Source organism: Pipistrellus kuhlii, unplaced genomic scaffold (genome assembly GCF_014108245.1).
Source record: "Pipistrellus kuhlii isolate mPipKuh1 unplaced genomic scaffold, mPipKuh1.p scaffold_m20_p_2, whole genome shotgun sequence".
Lineage (NCBI taxonomy): Eukaryota > Metazoa > Chordata > Mammalia > Chiroptera > Vespertilionidae > Pipistrellus > Pipistrellus kuhlii.
In genome coordinates this window covers 181756087-181773276 of record NW_023425515.1, presented here as the reverse complement: position 1 = coordinate 181773276, position 17190 = coordinate 181756087, and the positions used below count along the sequence as shown (strand labels likewise).

Here is a 17190-nt window from a genome sequence, read left to right as displayed (position 1 = left end):
AGCGGAGTGCAGTGATGACAGCGAGGTGCGGGCCATATTGCAAGGCCTGGCGGGACGGATTTGGCCCGCGGGCCTTGTGTTTGACACATGTGCTTTAAAACCACTGATCTGGCCTGTGCCAGGGCCCGGAGAGGGGCGCCACCTGCCTCAGGTCACGCAGCCAGCCCGGCCTCTGACTCCGCTGTACCTCCGGGCCTGGCTTCCCTTCCTGCTGCCTCTTCCTGTGCCACCCACGCCCCCATCAGCTCACACCAAGGGGCTGTCTCAGGTGTGGGGAACCCCAGGAGAGACCAGCAGGCAGGAGGAGGCCACCTTTCCACCCTCATCCAGGGGCCTCGGTGGGGGCGGTGGGCAGCTCTGGGCTGTGCGGCTGCACACAGAGGGCTCACAGGGATTCCAGGTGCTGCCCGGCCCCTGGGACCCTTCCTCCCAGGCTCTGAGCCCCGGATAACACGCCTCTCCACACTGGGTGCTCACTGCTTTGTACCGCATCAGTCACACTGAGCCCATCCCGATTCTGCCCCTGGGGACTCCCAAGAGAATATCACCTCCCTCAACAGAAGCTTAGACCTTTGTTACTATGGCCCTCGTGGTGGTGGTAATGGGAGCCCAGGGAGACGGCCCAGCGCCAGAGGTAACAGAACACAATCCATGACTCACAAGGAGCCTCCTGCTCTGCAGCCAGAGGCTAGCCACCGTGGGCACTGACCTCCAGGCCTGCAGGGAGGGGGGGCATTCTCCGGGTTCCTGGAGGAGGCAGCTGATGCCCAGAGAGGCCTGCCACCTGCCCAGGGCTCCCCCCGCCAGGCACACTGGCGTGGACTCTGCTGCCTGCACCGTGGCCAGTGACACACCAGGCCGTGCCCGCCTCTATCACCTGGAGATGCTGGGGAAGCACGGGCCCAGCTCCCCGAGGCCGAGGCCAGAACAGAGACATGACGTTGGAGCTCTGAAGCCCAAGGCCAGGGCCAAGGATGCATCCATGTCCAATCCCAGCAGGAACCTGACCAGGCCAGTGCCTGCTGGGAGCGACCTGCCTCTGGGCCTGGTGACCATGTGTGACAGCTCAGGGGAGGCCGCAGGAGGCGGTCCTGAGGCTGGAGCGGGCTCTCCCAGGGCCAGCTCTGAGCCTGATTCCCAGCGAGGGCACCCACGCTCGGGGCCAGGCCCGGGCGCCCTCGCTGGCCACACCCTGGTAGCCACTCTCCCGGGGTGAGCCTCCTGGGCGCTGAGAGGCCGGGAGCCTGTCCTCCTGCCCCAGGCTCACTCCTCCTGAGCGGGGACCAGAGGCTGTCTCTGCGACCCTGGACGCCACCCTGGAGCCAAGACAATGTGAGGCCCCAGCCAGGACCTCCATGTCCCCAGGCCTGGATCCTCTCCTCACCGGGCCTGGGTGACCCTGTGGCTCTGCTGTCAGGAGGATCTCACGTGAGACAGTAAATGCGAGAGGGGCCACAATCACACAGACAGACAAGGACAGGGCAGCTCTGAACGCACCGGCGAGTGTGTGCGCGTGAGGGGCAGTCCAGACAAGAGATGGCCAGCTGGTTCTCTGTTTCATTCATTCATTCATCCATTCATCCATCCATCCGTTCATTCATTCATTCATTCATTCCTCACTCTTTCACCCAGTGACCACAGGCCTCTGGCCCACTCTGTGGCAGCTTCCCTTCCAATTCCCTAATCCGAATCTGCAAACCCCAGGCCCTTGGGCAGGCAGAAGCAACGAAACACAAACTCTCTTTGATGCTAAAATGCATGAACAAGGGGTCCCTACACACAGCAGGTGCTCAGTAAATACCTGCAGAATCGCATTTGCATTCCTGATCTTGACCCTGGGCCCTGGGGTCAGCATGCCCTGCCTCTGGGCGCCTTGAGGAAGTCACATACTTAGATTCAAAGAAAGAGTTTCCAAGGAGGGGACCGGCCTCCTTCAGCCACTGGCGGAGGGAGCTGGGGTCGAGCGGAGCACACTGGAGCTCCGAACACACACATATATTCTCTCTCTCTCTCTCTCTCTCTCTCTCTCTCTCTCTCTCTCTCTCTCTCTCTCTCTCTCTTCCTCCCTCCTCCCCTTCCCCTCTCGCCTTTTCCAGCCTCTTCCTTTCTTTAAGGATGCAAGTCCATACTCCCCAGCAGGCTCCCAACCGCGCTCATCCCACCCTGATCCTGCTGTCTCCCGGTCCCAGCCTCCTCCCTGGCCTGCAGGGCAGAGGACCACACTCCCCGCCGCCCAGGAGTGCTCCCAGAACCCAGCGCCCTCTGCCTGACCTCGGCGGCTGCCCTTCTCCCTGGGGACCCTCCCTCCCCCGCCCGGGGGGCTCGGTGGCTCTGGCACTTACGTCTGGGCTCTCGGGGTCCGTCCACAGTCACCTTGATGGCTCGGTGGTAGGTGGCCACTTGGGTGGGGTTGGTGAACACGGTGATGGTCAGGGTGAAACTCTTCCCTGGGGAGGCGGGAAAAGGCAGGAGGTTGGTACCCGGAGCCGCTCACCGCACGCTGGTCTCCCCGAGGAGCCCCCTAGCCTTCCAGAAGGGGCAGGCGCCCTCCTGTGGACCCGGGCAGAGGTGGGCTCTGGGTGACGTTCAAGCCGCTGGGGCTGGCATTCGAGGCTCCAGGAGGCCTGGCGCCAACTCTATTTTGCCTGCACCTCCCCGCTCTGCTCTGCCGCCCTGGCTTTCCCCTCTGTTTCTTATCCTGCTTGTGCTCCTGCCGTGCAGAGACCCCTGTCATTTTGGGGTGGGGAGCAAGGGTGGAGAGATATGTATTTCCCCCTGAAAGTAATTAAGGAGTTTTATAGAGAATTGTAAGAACGTAAGATATAAGAAAGAAGAAGTTCATAGCAGCACAATCTACAATAGCTAGGATCTGGAAACAGCCTAGGTGCCCGTCAGCGGATGATTGGAGCAGAAATCTATGGTACATCTCCACAATGGAATACTATGCTGCCATGAAAAAAGGAGTTCTTATCATTTGCAGCAACCTGCATGGAATTGGAGAACATCATGCTGAGAGAAATAAGCCAGTCAATGAAAGAGAAACACCACATAACCTCACTCATTTATGGATAACAAAGAACATTATAAACTGATGAACCAAAAGATAGATACAGAGACAGTAAAGCAACAAGCAGACAGTAAATTACAGCGGGGAGGGTAGGGAGATCTGGGGGAGATAAGAGATCAACCGAAAACTTGTATGCATGCATATAAGTACAACCAATGGACACAAAACTCTGGGAGGGAGGGCATGTATGGGAGTGTGTGTGGGGGGGGCAATGGTAAGATATGAACACATATAATAATTTAATAAAAAATAAATAAATAAAAAGAAAGAAGAAAATGCCCATAATCCCACCAGTCAGAGATAAACACTGTTACTACTTGGTGTTTTCTCCTCTGATCCTTTTCCTGTGGGTATGCACATTTAAAAAGTTGCAGAGATTCCAATATACACTAATAAAAGGGTGATATGCTAATTAGACCGGGAGACCTTCCAGACAAAGCCATGGTGGGGGGCTGAGGAAGAGGCGGTTAGGGGTGATCAGGCCAGGAGGGGAGGGCAGTTGGGGGTGATCAGGCCGACAGGAGGCCAGTGGGGGGCAAGCAGGCCAGCAGGGGGGCCCAGTTGGGGGCGAGCAGGCTGGTGGGGGAGGCAGTTGGGGGCGAGCAGGCTGGTGGGGGGGGCAGTTGGGGGTGAGCAGGCCATCAGGGGGACAGTTGGGGGCGAGCAGGCTGGTGGGGAGACGGCTGGGGGAGAGCAGCTCGGCAGGCAGAGTGGTTAAGGGAGATCAGGTAGGCAGGCAGGTGAGTGGTTAGGAGCCAGCGGTCCCAGATTGTGAGGATGTCCGACTGCCGGGTTAGGCCCAATCCCACAGAGATCAGGCCTAAACTGGCAGTTGGACATCCCCCAAGGGGTCCCAGATTAGAGAGGGTGCAGACCAGGCTGAGCGACACTTGCCCTGTGCACGAATTTTGTGCACCAGGCCACTAGTGTGTGTGTGTATTTGTACCCTGCTTCGTTTTTTTTTTTTTTTTTTTTTTTTTTTAATATTTTATTGATGTTGTACAGAGAGGAAGGGAGAGAGATAGAAACATCGATGAGAGAGAGTCATTGATCAGCTGCCTCTTGCTACCCCCTACTGGGGATATGCCTGCAACCAAGGTACATGCCCTTGACCGGAATCGAACCCGGGACCCTTCAGTCCCCAAGCCAACGCTCTATCCATTGAGCCAAACCGGTTTTGGCCCCTGCTTCGTTTTTCATCTAACATCACATCATAAGCACTTTCTCATGTCATTAAAAATTCTTCATAAACTTCATTTTTAATGGCTGCAAAATATTTCAACTCATAGGAGCCTCATCTTTTATTCATTCAGCTCCCTGCTGCTGACTTCTTTCGGTGTGTGCGGCTGGGGCTGGAGAGGGGCTGATGTGGGAGCTGCCGACATTTCATTTGTAGACACAACTGTTATTTCCAGGACTCTGTTCTATTTTTAAATAGACATTTGGCTCCAAAGTCTCCATTCAAAATTCCTGAGAGGGGAAAAAACTTTTAAAATAATTTGTTTTTTTACCATTTGAAATAAAACGAAAATGACCTTCTGCTTCTAAGAGTCTTTGTCTGCATCTCCGCTGGTTTCCTCAGCACGGATTCCAAGAAGTGGCCGCTGAGTTCATCGCAGCCGAGGGGTCCGATCTCTCCTGAGAGATGAGACGGCGCTCCAGAGAGCCACCGTGATTGGCGTGAGGCCGTGGGTCCCCCGGCGCCATTGGTACCATCTACTGAGGTGGAAGATCTTTCAAATGCTCCTGACCGAACTGGTCTTTTTTCTAATACTAGTCTGAATGACACGTTTTATATGTTTATTATCCATCCTAACCCAACACAAATTATGGCTTTGTGTTCTTTTATAATTTCGTATTAAGGTTTCAGTGACTTTAAAACATCGTTCTGTAGCCCTAGCCAGTTTGGCTCAGTGGATAGAGAGTGTTGGCTTAGGGACCGAAGGGTCCCGGGTTCGATTCCTGTCAAGGGCATGTACCTCGGTAGCAGGCCCAGGCCCTGGTTGGGCTTGTGCAGGAGGCAACCAATTGATGAATTTCTCTCACATCGATATTTCTCTCTCTCTTTCCCTCTCCCCCACTCTTTCTAAAAATCAATGGAAAAATATCCCGGGGGGGGTGGTTGGGAGGAGGGGGCGGAGGAGGGGGAATAAGACAAAACACCATCCCTCCGTAATCGGCTTGTTAACACCTCCCTGTCCTATTTGTGGCGACCAGTTGCCCCGTTTGCTGGCCTTTACATTTCGCTCCTATCATTTTTTGTGTGTGGGCAGGTTGCCCTGGGTAACAGGGCCGGAAAAGGTTTGTCTCTGATGAACTGTGTCCTCTTTACTTTCTACATCTAATTCTCTGATTCTTCGGGAGATGACTGCTGCGTGAGGTATAAGGGGAGGATTCTTCCTCAAAGGGCGCCCCCCGTTTTCCCAGCACCTCCCTGCAATGGGAGCACCCCCGCCTGCCTGCTCTCCGTCGCCATCACCGCCTCCACACAGGTGGGATTGGGAGGATGTGGGGGGGCTTGGCTGGTCCCCCAAGTCAAACTCTGTCTGAGCACCCCTATCTCTCTCTCTCTCTCTCTTAATATCTCTCTCTTAATATATTTTATTGATTTTTTACAGAGAGGAGGAGAGAGGGAACGTCGATGAGAGAGAAACATCGACCAGCTGCCTCTTGTACACCTCCTACCGGGGATGTGCCCGCAACCAATGTACATGCCCTTGACCAGAATCGAACCTGGGACCTTTCAGTCCGCAGACCGATGCTCTACCACTGAGCCAAACCGGTTTCGGCAGCTCCCCTATCTCTGATCCCAGTTACAGGCTTGGAGAGTCCCAGGGGCTGGGTCATGGCCCGGGGCACCTGTGTTCCCCAGGGCGGGCTCAGGGTGGGCCTGGAGGGCGGCTGCCCGAAGGCACCCCTCTGCTGACCCCTCTGCTCCCAACGGCCCCCCAAGACCGGCGGGTGGGTTTGATCGCCCCACCTCACCGTGTGAGACGAAAGCAGCGGGACTGACAGCGCGCAGTGCTCTTTGCACGGTCCTTTCGGAGTGCTGTTGGCCCAGTGCTTCCTGTCCCAGACGCAGGGACTCCAGAACCAAGGCCACCGGCCAGGCTGCTGGGGCCACCCCCAGGGACCCAGGGGGTCTGAGACGTCAGGGCTGGGAGGATGGGGCTCCCGTGTAAGTGAGCGGAGCTGGAAAGGGTGGGCTCCTCTGGGAGAAATGTTCCTGAGCCAGCGGCTAAAGGCCGGGATGCAAATGCCCCCCACGGTCCCTGCCCCGGAGTCCCGGGTCCGAGGGACACATACGTTCTCTCCTTCCTGTGACCCCTGAAAACAGGGCGTGCAGAGGCTAGGGAAACGCCAGGCAGGGGGGCTCAGGCTCCCGGCTCGCCCTTTCCAGGGGACCCTCCTGCTGCTCTCCCTCACTCTGAAGTCACTGCCCTCCTGGGCCCCCTGGCCCCCACCCAGTCAGGCACTCTCTGGGGGTGCCTGGGCCTCTCTGTCCATCGCTTCCTTGGTCAGAGGAGTTTAGGTTACAGCAGCCAGAGGGCGGCCAGGCGGGTGGGCCCCAAGCCCCTGAACCCCCCCTCCCCCCTCTAATCCCCCCACCTCCCTCAGGTCTCCACTGAAAAGCCACAATCTCAGGGAGGCCTGCCCCGTCCCTTTCTCTAAAGTGGGAGTCAGTCACTTGACATGTGCAGCCTCCTCCGGAGCTGAGTGTGCCCGGGAACTGGGGTAGGAAAGAAAAGAACAGGCCGTTGCACCGCCCCTAACCTCTACACGAAACTTAGCATCTCTCTCAGGCCCGAAGGGAGACAGCAAGCCAGCCGGCACCGCAGTCCCTGCGACCTTGTCACAGCGACGTCACAGGTGTCCGCGTCTCATGTTACAGACGCTGCAGGTTTCCCTAAATATCCCCCGTGCCCGTCACAACCTCCGAGTCACGGCCGTCAGGGCCAGGTCTGGTTGTTTGATATGCTAACCGGGTGAGCACGTTTGTCACGAATCGAGAAGACAGCTCGCTAACTACGTTTTCACATAATTAGGCCCCAATGTGATCGTCCGTGTTTTATTCTGTTCCCTGAAAAGCACTGTCCTGAGGCTGTCCGAGGGGCGAGGAAAAGATGCAAGAAGCTAACCCAGACACGCCATCAACCTTCCCTCGCGCCCCGCCTGCGTTTCCCTCAAATGCTTATTACTTATAACAATTCATCCATTTATTTTTCCTGTCTTCCAGGACTGGCCTGTAAGCTCCCTGGAGACCAGACTTCTTCCTGTTCTTTGTTGCTATTTCCCAAGCCCCTAGGACAGCATCTGGCATGCAGTAGGTGCTCAATAGATGCTTGTTAAATGGATGAAGGGCAGAGGTGACTGCTCCCATTTTACAGATGAGGAAACTGAGGCCAGGTCACACAGCATCCAGGCAGAGCCCAGGGAGGTAGGAATGGGATGGAGCCAGCCCCTCTACACAGATACTGAGCGCCTGCTGGGAGAAGGCCCTGTCCCCACCAGGCAGCAAACCACAGGACACCTGAGGTCACCAGCCCTCCTCACAGCTTCCTCTCAGTTCCCAGGCCTGGCTCTAGCCCTCCCGGCACTCCCGGGAGACGAAGGGGGAAGGGGGAGGCTGGGACCTGGGAGCCGGAGTGGGAGGAAGGAAGCAGGTAGCAGATAACAAGAGACAGGGTGAGGGAAAGGTGTCTCGCTGAGTGGCCCTCACCCCTCTCTCTGCCTAGCAGCAAACCCACCCATCACCTCTCTTCTCGTGGAGGAGGCGGCTGAGAAAACAGAGGAGGTGGACAGCTTTGTGCAGGAACCCCGGGCATACGTGCAACCAGCCAGGACTCCAGGGATTGTACATCGAGGCACTGCAAGGGCTGGCGCTGGGAGGGGGAGAAGTCCTAGTGTGGAAATGGCTGTGCCCTGGGGCTCTGAGTGGCCCCAGACATCCCAGAAGCTCCTGGGGCCCTAAACCAATCAGCACACACACCTGGGTCTGGCAGGGTGACCTTGGACAAGTCCCCATCCCCGTCCCTCTCAGCCAGGGCTCCTGTGTGAGGCGCCCCTGCCACAGGGCTCCCGGGGAACGGGCGGGGACCTGTCTCTGGGACCTCTGGGTCTGCTCAACATGGGCCAAGAAGCCATCTATCTGCTCCTACCAGTGGCCCCCCTGTGCCTGCAGCTCACACCTTTCGCCCCAAATCTCTCTCCACACACCGCGGCAGGATCTCTTTAACCAGGTAACCACAGTCCGGGAAGCTCTTTTCCCTCCCACCTAGGCCTCTGGCTGCCTCCTAGGGGGCTTTTGGGTAAGGTGACCAGACGTCCCGCTTTTGGTGGGACAGTCCCGATTTTTAACAATTTGTCGCGCGTCCCAAGAAACAAAAATCAGGACTTTTTTTTTTTTTTTTTAAACACCGCGGGACAAATTGTTAAAAATCGGGACTATCCTGCCGAAAGTGGGACGTCTGGTCACCCTACTTTTGGGGGATTGTCGTGTGTGATTCTCAAGAGGTGGGGTTGGGGGGGTGGGGAGGGGATGTCCAGCATTGCACAGAGCCATGAAATAGTCAATTCTCTCTGTGCACGAAAAACTTGCTGATAAAGAAGATCTGAGCCCTGAGCTTAACTAAATTTTGCATAAAACAAGGGAACTTTTTTTTTTTTTGGTACACGTTTAACGTCTCTTGAATTTTCCAGGAGGAAAGACAGTCTTTAAAAAAAAATGTGTTCAGAACTTTACCAAGAATTGTTCACACGTTCGGGAAAATCACGTCACTGACGGCAGCGCCGGGGGCAGGCTCTGAGTCACGGACACCTCACCTGCCGCCTGTCAGAGGGGGGAGCGCCCATCCACCAGACGCTGTGGTCTGGCCCCATATTTACATATTCTGAGACCAGGTGTTTTTTTTTTATAGATATTTCACTATAAATAGATATTTTACTATAAATCACTTTCCCCATTTTTCATCAGGGCTATGGAATTACACGGGCTTTGAAACTGCGTCGTAGGTGGCCTATGTTATCTGCATTTCGTTGTGAGGTGGGAAAGGAAGGGCATTATAAATTACTGAAGGGGGTGCTGTGTCTGGGAGGGTGTGGGGCGGAACCTCGATCACTGCAAGAGACACCCATGACTCGGTTTCCTTCCCTTCCTTTCCCTGTTTCACACCGCCAGGCTCATCCCGGGAGCTCCGTGCTGGTGGTGTGTGCATGTCTTTCCTGGGATTGAGAGAGAACCCAGGAATGAAAGGCAAGGAAACAAGCAGACATTTCCATCGGGGTCCTTGGCCCCAGCAGAGGGCAGGGAGCCAGGGGCAGGCCCCGGGTCCCCAATCCCAGCCTGTGCCCACTCCTGTCCCCACCCTGTCTGTGTCAATCACTGGCGGGTCCTCCCCGAGGGAATTTCCCACTGGGCAGGATGGGCAGAGCTGAAGCAGGGCTGCTCGCCACAGGAGGCTCCGGCCTCCTCCCTCACAGCCACCGCCTCCACTTCTCCCACTCAACAATTCACACCTCCCGGGTTTCCCCCGCCCCCGCCCAAACCGCACCAGAACCAGAGAATCAGTGGCTGTCACCGCTCAAAGGGACTTCAAAGATCTCCTCTGGCCCCAGGCACCTGAAGTAACCAAATCTCTAACATGTATCCAGCTCTCGATAGCTGCCAGTGGAGACAGACACCTGTACCAAGTTCCTTAGCTCTGACAAAACCCCTTGAGGCAGGGACCACAGGATCCCCATTTTACAGATGAGCAAACGGAAGCAGAGAGAGGAAGCCATTTGCCCACATGTCATCCAGCCAGACACCAGTGGAGCTGGGCCTGAAGCCCGGCTCCGATGTTTTAGAGCCCAAGCTGTTGAATACCACGGGCCTCCTCTCGGGCCTAGAAGTCCTGTCGAGGCACCAGAACCTCAACCGAGGCCTCTTCCTGCTTCCCAGGACCGCTGAGACCCGTGAGAGCAGCTCAGGCTCCGGCATAGATCTCCCAGAGCCACCAGGCAGCCGCGGGCTGCCCAGCCGGGCTCTGGAAGTCCCTCTCCCTCCCACCAGGCCCTGCGGGTGGGCACAGGTCTGTGGGCATACATACACGCCGCAAGGAAATCCTTTTCAGCGGCAGAATGGCCAGGGAACCCAGAGAATCATCGTCTCTTCTCTTTCTGTATTGCACCTCCCAGAAGAGGGGGTGCAATGCCATCTTCCTGATGCCACGCTGGGCCCCAGGGACTAAGCTTCCCTTCTGCCTGCCCCCGAGGGGACGCAGCTTTCTTGGGCTTCCCTCTCTGCCACTGCCACCTGGGCCGACAGACCGGGCCACCGCCCCACGGCGGAGCTGCCTCGGAGCAAGCCACCGCCAGCTCGGGACTCTCCGCTCGCTCGGGGCTGGGACTGGGATTAAGTTGCAAAAGGCTTGAGATATTGGGGATGACAAAAGGGGCTTGCAGACTAATTAGGAGCAGCAATGAAAGCTTAATTCATAAAAGCAAACATTTTCCATCCATCAACCTGCAACCAGTTAAGGGCAACGTTTTGAAAGAAATCTGTGCGCGGGGAAGGGAGCCAACAGGAACAGGAAATGTTTGAAAGAATGTAAACTATTTCAGTTTCATAAAAAAGTAACAAGTAAACAGTTATTACATGCAAATAACGCCCTGGTTTTAATTAATGCTGAAAAGTCAAAATATGTTTGACATTTGTATGTATACACTGAGCGGCTGAAGAGGGAAAAATGGTGCCCAGATGCCCACTTCCCAGCGGGGCCGGCAGCTCGGAGGGAGCTAAAACCTTGAAAAGGTCTTGCTTATTGGTGATGAAAAGTACAATCCCGACCGGCCTCTGTGGAGACTGCGACCAGAGGGAACCCAGCTTCCTTTCTTAGCAAAGCTGCTTGGGCAGCCAGGTGCTCAGGGAGGGGCACTCCCCAATTTTCAGTGGGCTGGTCTTAAAGGGCCAGCGAGCCCTCAAGTCTCCATTCCCCCCCTTCCCCACCCCCCTCCCATGGCAGGGCTTCTAGGACTTCTGCATCCAGAAGTGGTGATGGGTTTCAGGTCCTCCTACTCATCAGCCCCTGGTGGCAGCCGCAGCGGTGCCTGCCCCTGCCCCTGCCCCTGCCCCCGAGAGGCGGGTCAGGCAGTGAGGGTGGCACACCGGCCTGACCCCGGGCTGGGAGAAGGCAGCCTCTGAGCTGCGCTTTCCAGTATTCGGCATCCTGTACTGCATTCGTCTCTTTTCTAAACCACGTTCAGGCTCAAAGGGCTGGGGAAACTGTGGCTTCGGGAGACCACAGCTGCGGAGAGGCAGCCCAGCGTGTGGGGGAGAGTCTGCCCCAGTGGGGAGAGTGGCTGGGGTGCTGAGTCCCTGGAGACCAAGGATCTGTCCTCTAAACCGCCTGCCTGCCTGCAGAGAGACCCGAAAGGCCCTGTTTTGAGCTTGTTTCTCTCTCCCCAGATCTTTAGTGAGGTCAGTGCACGAAATCAGGGAAGGGTATGCAGGGGTTCGGAAGCCCCAGGGACTGGGGGGAAATGACAGCTTCCCCCCTCACATCGTCAAGGGGGTCTGTAACACCCCGAGGGGCTGCAAACCGCTGCTTCAGACAGGACTGAGCATGGACCTGTTTCTGGGGCTCCCACCATTCTCCGCTCCCCCCCCCCCAACCTTTGCTACGGCGGCCCATGCGGGGCGGGCGCCGCCTCCCGCCCACTCACCTCGCCCGCTGCGGCCCACGAAACGGAGGTCATTGAACCTGGCCACCTGGTTCTTCATGACGGCGGAGGCGTTGCGCAGCTCGGCGGAGTAGTTCTCGTCGTTGCCCGCCATCACCGTCACCACCGTGCCATCGGGCACGTCCCCCAGGGCCACCACCTGAGGGCACGGGGCAAGGGGACAGCTTAGGAAGGTGGCGGGAGGCGAGGGGAGGGGGGAGGGGCTGGGGCGGGCAGCTCCCCCAGGTCCCAGGCGCACTGCGGATTTCTCAAACGGCTTACAAACAATGGAGACACCCCCCCCAACACACACACACACACACACACACACACACACACAGATCTCTGCCTTCCGCACCAAATTCCTAGATACGCTGGTTAAGCCGTTAAGCCATGCCCTGGGAAATCACCCCTTCCATTCAACTACATCTAAGGGGGAGCTGGGCAGGAGGAGCTCAGTCACTACAGTGTGGGGTGCCGTTTCCTCCTTCCCTCCGCTGGTGAGCAAAAGAGGAATCAACATTGCCTCTAGCAACCGAGTCTCTGCGTAAAAAAAAAAAAATAATAAAAAATAACAGCAACAGCAACAATTAGGGGATTCAACTAACGAAAGAGCCCTTTTGGGGATATTTGGCCCCGAAAGGTGGCCTCAGCCCAGGGTGTCGGCCTCTGCCTAGCTCGAATTCGTTATGCAGGGAAAATGCAAAATGCAAAACAAGCTGCTGTTTTGAGAGCGGTTTGTCCAGAAAAAAAAAAAAAAAACCCCTTTTAAAGTGCCAGAGGGGGTTTTGATAGTAGGAGGATGCACCTGCCGGGAATTGCGGGGATGGGAGATGGCGGTGCCCCCTATGATCATCTCCCCCCAAGCCTCACCCCATGGCGGAGCACCGAGAGGCAGATGCCTCTGGAAAAGGAACCAGGCTGCAGACACAGCCACAGCCGTTTATTTGAACGTGGCCACTGCGTGCAGGGACGAGGGGATCCAGATGGTAAAAATTTCAAGGAGAAAATGTTTGGGGTCTGATTAAAAAGGCCAGATTTCCTGTCAACATCCTGTCTTCCTTTAATTTCAAAGGTTCCTTTTAAGCTCCAAGTGACAGGACAGCCTCCGCTCAGAGGATTACAGTCACACGGGCCTCCGCCGGGCCCTCTACGGGACAGTCTCCCTGCTGGTGTTTTAGGATGTCACCCGGGAGACCTCCAAGAGACACTCATCCTTTCTTTTATTTTTTATTTTTTCTTTCTTTCAATTTGGAGTCACCTTCATGGGAGCGAGGACGGCCTCCTCGGCTGCCAGGAGCCGCCGCCTCCGGCCACCTCGGGCCCCGCCACCCCCGCGCCGGCCCCGCTGGCCCCGCCGGCCCCGCCTGCGGGGCCCTTTCTCACGGCAGCTGCGAGAGGTTTAGGGGAAAACCAGTCATTTTCGTTTCATCTCGCTGCCCCCCTTTAAAAAAATGAAAATGAAACAGTCGCCTCCTCCCGCGCAGAGAGAAGGTCCTCTGAATGACTGGGGGCTGGCTGCCGGGGGTGGGAGCACCCCGATCTGTGCCCAGCATTTGGGATCCCCGCAGCCGCCGGTTAGGGACGGCGCCTCCGGTCCCGGCCCGGGGCCGCGGGGTAACGTTTCCGAAGCGGGGGGCCAAGGGTGTGAGCAGGAAGTGCTGCTGCAGCGGAGCCGGAGGAGGGGTGCCGGCAGCCGGGGAGGCCTCTCCGCCCTGCGCACCCCACCTCCGCGCCCTCGCCCCCGGCTCCTCTGCTTCCTCCCCGCAGGGCTGCGTCCGGAGGACGCGGGTGGGAGGTGAGCCCCCTCGGCCCGCTTCCCTCTCCATCTCTCTCCGGAGGGCTCCCCGAAGGTAGCGGGGGCATGGCTCCCCGAAAGCCACCAGCGCGGGGTGCCCCCGAGAGGAAGCGCCCGCGTCTCCGGGTGGAGCGCGCCCTGAGCCCGACGGGGCCGGTGGCCCAGCTGCCCGGCTCTGGCTCTGGGGTCTCGGGCGCGTTCCCTGCCCTCCCCTCCCCTCCGAGGGTTCCCCGACCCCGGCTCCTCCGGCAGCGGAGCCGAGCCGCCCGGCGCCCCGGGGGCCGCGCCCGCCCGCCCTCCCTCCCTCCCTCCCCGGGCCCCGAGCTCACCTTGAAGGCCACCGGCAGCGTCTTGTTGCAGCGCCAGTGCGAAGGCAGCACGGAACAGAGGAAGTTGGGGCTGTCGGTGCGCACGAGCTCGCCCGCGTGGTCCGCCAGCACGTCCACCATCGAGCGCACCTCGGGCCGCGCGCGCCCGCCGGGCCCCCCGGCCGCCGGCACGCCCAGCGCGCCGCTGTTCTCGCCCATCTTGCCGCCGCCGCCGCCGCAGGGGAAGGCCGTGGAGGGGGGTGTGAAGCGGCGGCTGGTGCTCGGGTCTACGGGAATGCGCATACCAGCGGCCGTCAGCGCGCCGGCCGGGCGGCGGCAGCGGCGGCGCGGCTCCCCCGGGGCCGCCGGCGCGGGCGCCTCCTCCTCCGCCGCCGCGGCCGCCGCCAGAAGCAGGGAAGCAGAAGCGCCTGGCCCGGGCCTCGGGGCCCCGGGGGCGGCGCCCGGGGACGCCCCGCCGAGCCCGCCCGCGGCCGAGCCTCGCAGCCCCGACGGCCGCGCCGCCGGCCCGCTAGTCCCTCATCCCGGGCGCGCGGCCCTGGGGCGGCCGCCTTGCGCGCCGGTCCCGGTCCCGGCAGCTTCGGCCGCGGCGGGGCTGCCCGCGCCGACCGTGCCGCCTGTGCCGCCCCCGCCGCCCCCGCAGCCCGCCCGCGGCCTGCGGCCCCGCGACAAATCCTCGAGAATCAAGTGGCGGCGCCGCGGCCGCCCGCGCGCGGGGTTAGTACCCGGGCCCGCGGGGCGGGGCGGGGCCGCCGGAGCGACGCGCCGCGCAGCCAATCGCAGCCCCATCGCGGGCACCTCGGCGCCGGCGGGGGGAGGACGGGGACCGCCGAGGCCGCCCCACCCGGAGGGGCGGAAGGCCCCGCCCCTAGGAGGACGCGCGGGGTCCGGTGCCCCCACGCGACAGCCCGGGGCTCCTCGAGGGCTCCGGGGAACCGGGCCGAGGCCAAAAAAGGGTTTGCAGCCCCCGAATCCTACCGAAGGCTCATTTGCCACAGTCTCCGGGGCCGCGCCTCCCTTTCTCCCCCCCTTTTCCCCGCTGCTGGCCTGCGGTCTCGGGCCTCCCCATCTCCAGCTGCTTTCGGCCTGTGCAGCCTGCACCCCAGTGGAGTACCAGTGACATCGCTTGGGGATCTGACCCCCAAAAGGCTTCTCTCCGCCCCCCGGCCCGCAAATTGTTTTTTGACCCAAGAGCTTCCACGGCGCAGGAGGTGAAGCGCGCCCAGGCGGCCTCTGCGGCTCCCAGCCCCCCTGCGGCTGTGGTCCCGGCCGCGGAGGCCTCGGTGTCCACCTGGGGGCAGAGGGAAGGGTGCCCCCGCGGCCCGCACCCGGCTGGGGGGCGCCTAACCCTGCTCCTCTCCGGCCACGCGACTGCGAAGACGCGCAGGCCTCGCCGCGCTGTCCATCCTCCGTGGCGGAGGCCGGCGGCTGGTTGCAGAGCAGATGGGCCTGGAACGTGCGAGTGTTTCCCCCGACCTTCTCCCCTCCGTCCCCAACACAAGCCCCGCGCCGGTAACCAGGGTCCCGCATCCCTGCGTCGCGGAAAAGGACGTTTGTAGCGAGAAGGAAACGTGTTTGGAGAACAGGGACGGCTGCGAAGATCAGGGCCCACCCAGGCTTCCAGAGGAGGGAACGGACTTCCTCCAGGTGGATGCAAACTGGCTCCCGCGGGTCCGAGCCCGCGTCTTCCTGGGCCGGACGGTGCGCTCCCGCGGGCCCCGCAGCAGGAGGGCTGGCAGCTCTGCCGAGGCCCGGTCCGCGCGCCGGCCCTGGGCCCTGGCCGGTCGCTCCCACTCCCCGGCGCGGCCCAGCCATTCCTGGGGCTTCACGTCCAACAATCCCTTCCTCTCCGGCCTCCGAAGCCCGGCTGCGGAGGAGAGGGGAACAGGAAAAGATCGAGACCCGTCCACTCCGGATTGCCGCCCAGACGCGCTCCCCGGAGGGTGGGGAACAAGCTCGCGCCGGCTGCCCCCGCCGCTTTGGAGACCGGGTGAGTATTCGTTGCTCCCCGCACCCCGGACAGTTGCAAAACGACGCGTTTCCAAGCCTCAGGAGCCCAGCAGCGTGGATGCCCGTGGAGACCGATGGTGACCGAAAGAGCCCGCCCTGGACCTGACCCCGGCCCAGCGGGGGCCCGGTCGTCGCAGGCAAACGAAATCAAGCCCGGGGTGCACCGCAGAGCAAACGGGATCTGGGCCAACCTCGGCCACCGGGAGAGCTGGTCCCTGCCCCTCCCGGAGCCTCCTGGCAGGTCCTCGGGCCATTTGGGAAGCAGGGACAGGAGAGCCCTTTTCTGGGCTTTTCAGGGAGCCTACGCCGCGGCCCGCGCGCGCTCGGGGGCGCTGGCACCAGCATGGGGACGAGAAGAAAGCGAGGGACCCGGGCCTTGGTGCGCCTGGCCCTCCTCTCAGAGCGCCCCAACGGAAGTCCTGCTGCATCCTAGCCTGGTAGCCCGGGCCAGGGGGGCGGGGAGGGGTGGAGGTAGGGGGTGGGGGGGGGGGGCGTGCTGCCCTGGGGCGGCTGTGGGGCCAGGGCCCCTTCATATGAAGTTTGCAAACTCAATTTGTCTCATGGTTTCGGTTTGCACCACCGGTGCACTTCCTTGCACCCTCCGCCCGATTTCTCCCTCTCCTCCGAGGGGTGGTTTACAAATGGGTTTCCTGATAACGGGGCTCCCGTGGGCCTCGGCGCCTGGGCCAGGGTCCGGATCGGCACCAGCCCTCGGAGGGCGCTCGCTGCAGGTGCGTGCGGGGACCGGGAGGACCCCAGGTGTTGGCGCTTGGGTCCCCAGCCGAGGTCGCCAGCGCCGGCTGAGCTGGAGCAGTTCCGGGAGCCGCCGCTAGTTGGCGCCTGCACTCTGCCAGCCGGGAGGTGCCCGCAGGCCTGCGCACACATGGGCGCCAGCTGCGCCCCCAGTGTCCGAGCGCGGGGTCCTCTCCTAAGAGCTGTCCTTTCTGGACAGACGTCTCCTCCGGCTCCTCGCCGTCTGTGCGGCTACATCTCGGACAAACCAAAGGCTTTGAGTCTTACTGAAGGCTGCCCTCCCGCCCCCATGGACGTACACTAGCGCATTCGGGGTTCTCATCTCAGAATCCCGGGGTCCCTGCACCCTCCGATCAGCAGCCCTTTCCTGGCCTGTCCAGGGGAGGGCTGGCGGGGGTGAGTAGGGTGCCCAGAACAGACCAATTTTGACCTACTTCTTCCCTATCCTGGACTAACCGATCTGGGGTGTTTCTCTCTCTCTCTCTCTCTCTCTCTCTCTCTCTCTTTCTCTCTCTCTCTCTCTCTCTGTCTCTCTC

The 17190-nt window shown here is 60.1% G+C and overlaps 1 protein-coding gene across 2 annotated transcripts in view; it reads right to left on the bottom strand.

Annotated features, from left to right (window-relative positions):
* Positions 1–17190, bottom strand: part of RUNX3 (RUNX family transcription factor 3) — a 69171-nt gene that overhangs the window by 14382 nt on the left and 37599 nt on the right. The window contains exons 2-4 of one of the 2 annotated variants that reach the window (XM_036447009.2): positions 13895–14160; positions 11771–11927; positions 2343–2447 (exon numbers count right to left, since the gene is read on the bottom strand). In XM_036447009.2, the coding sequence (XP_036302902.1) occupies positions 2343–2447; positions 11771–11927; positions 13895–14160 (528 nt within the window). The remainder of the gene's footprint in view (positions 1–2342; positions 2448–11770; positions 11928–13894; positions 14161–17190) is intronic. The other variant, XM_045585017.1, reaches the window with a different exon arrangement.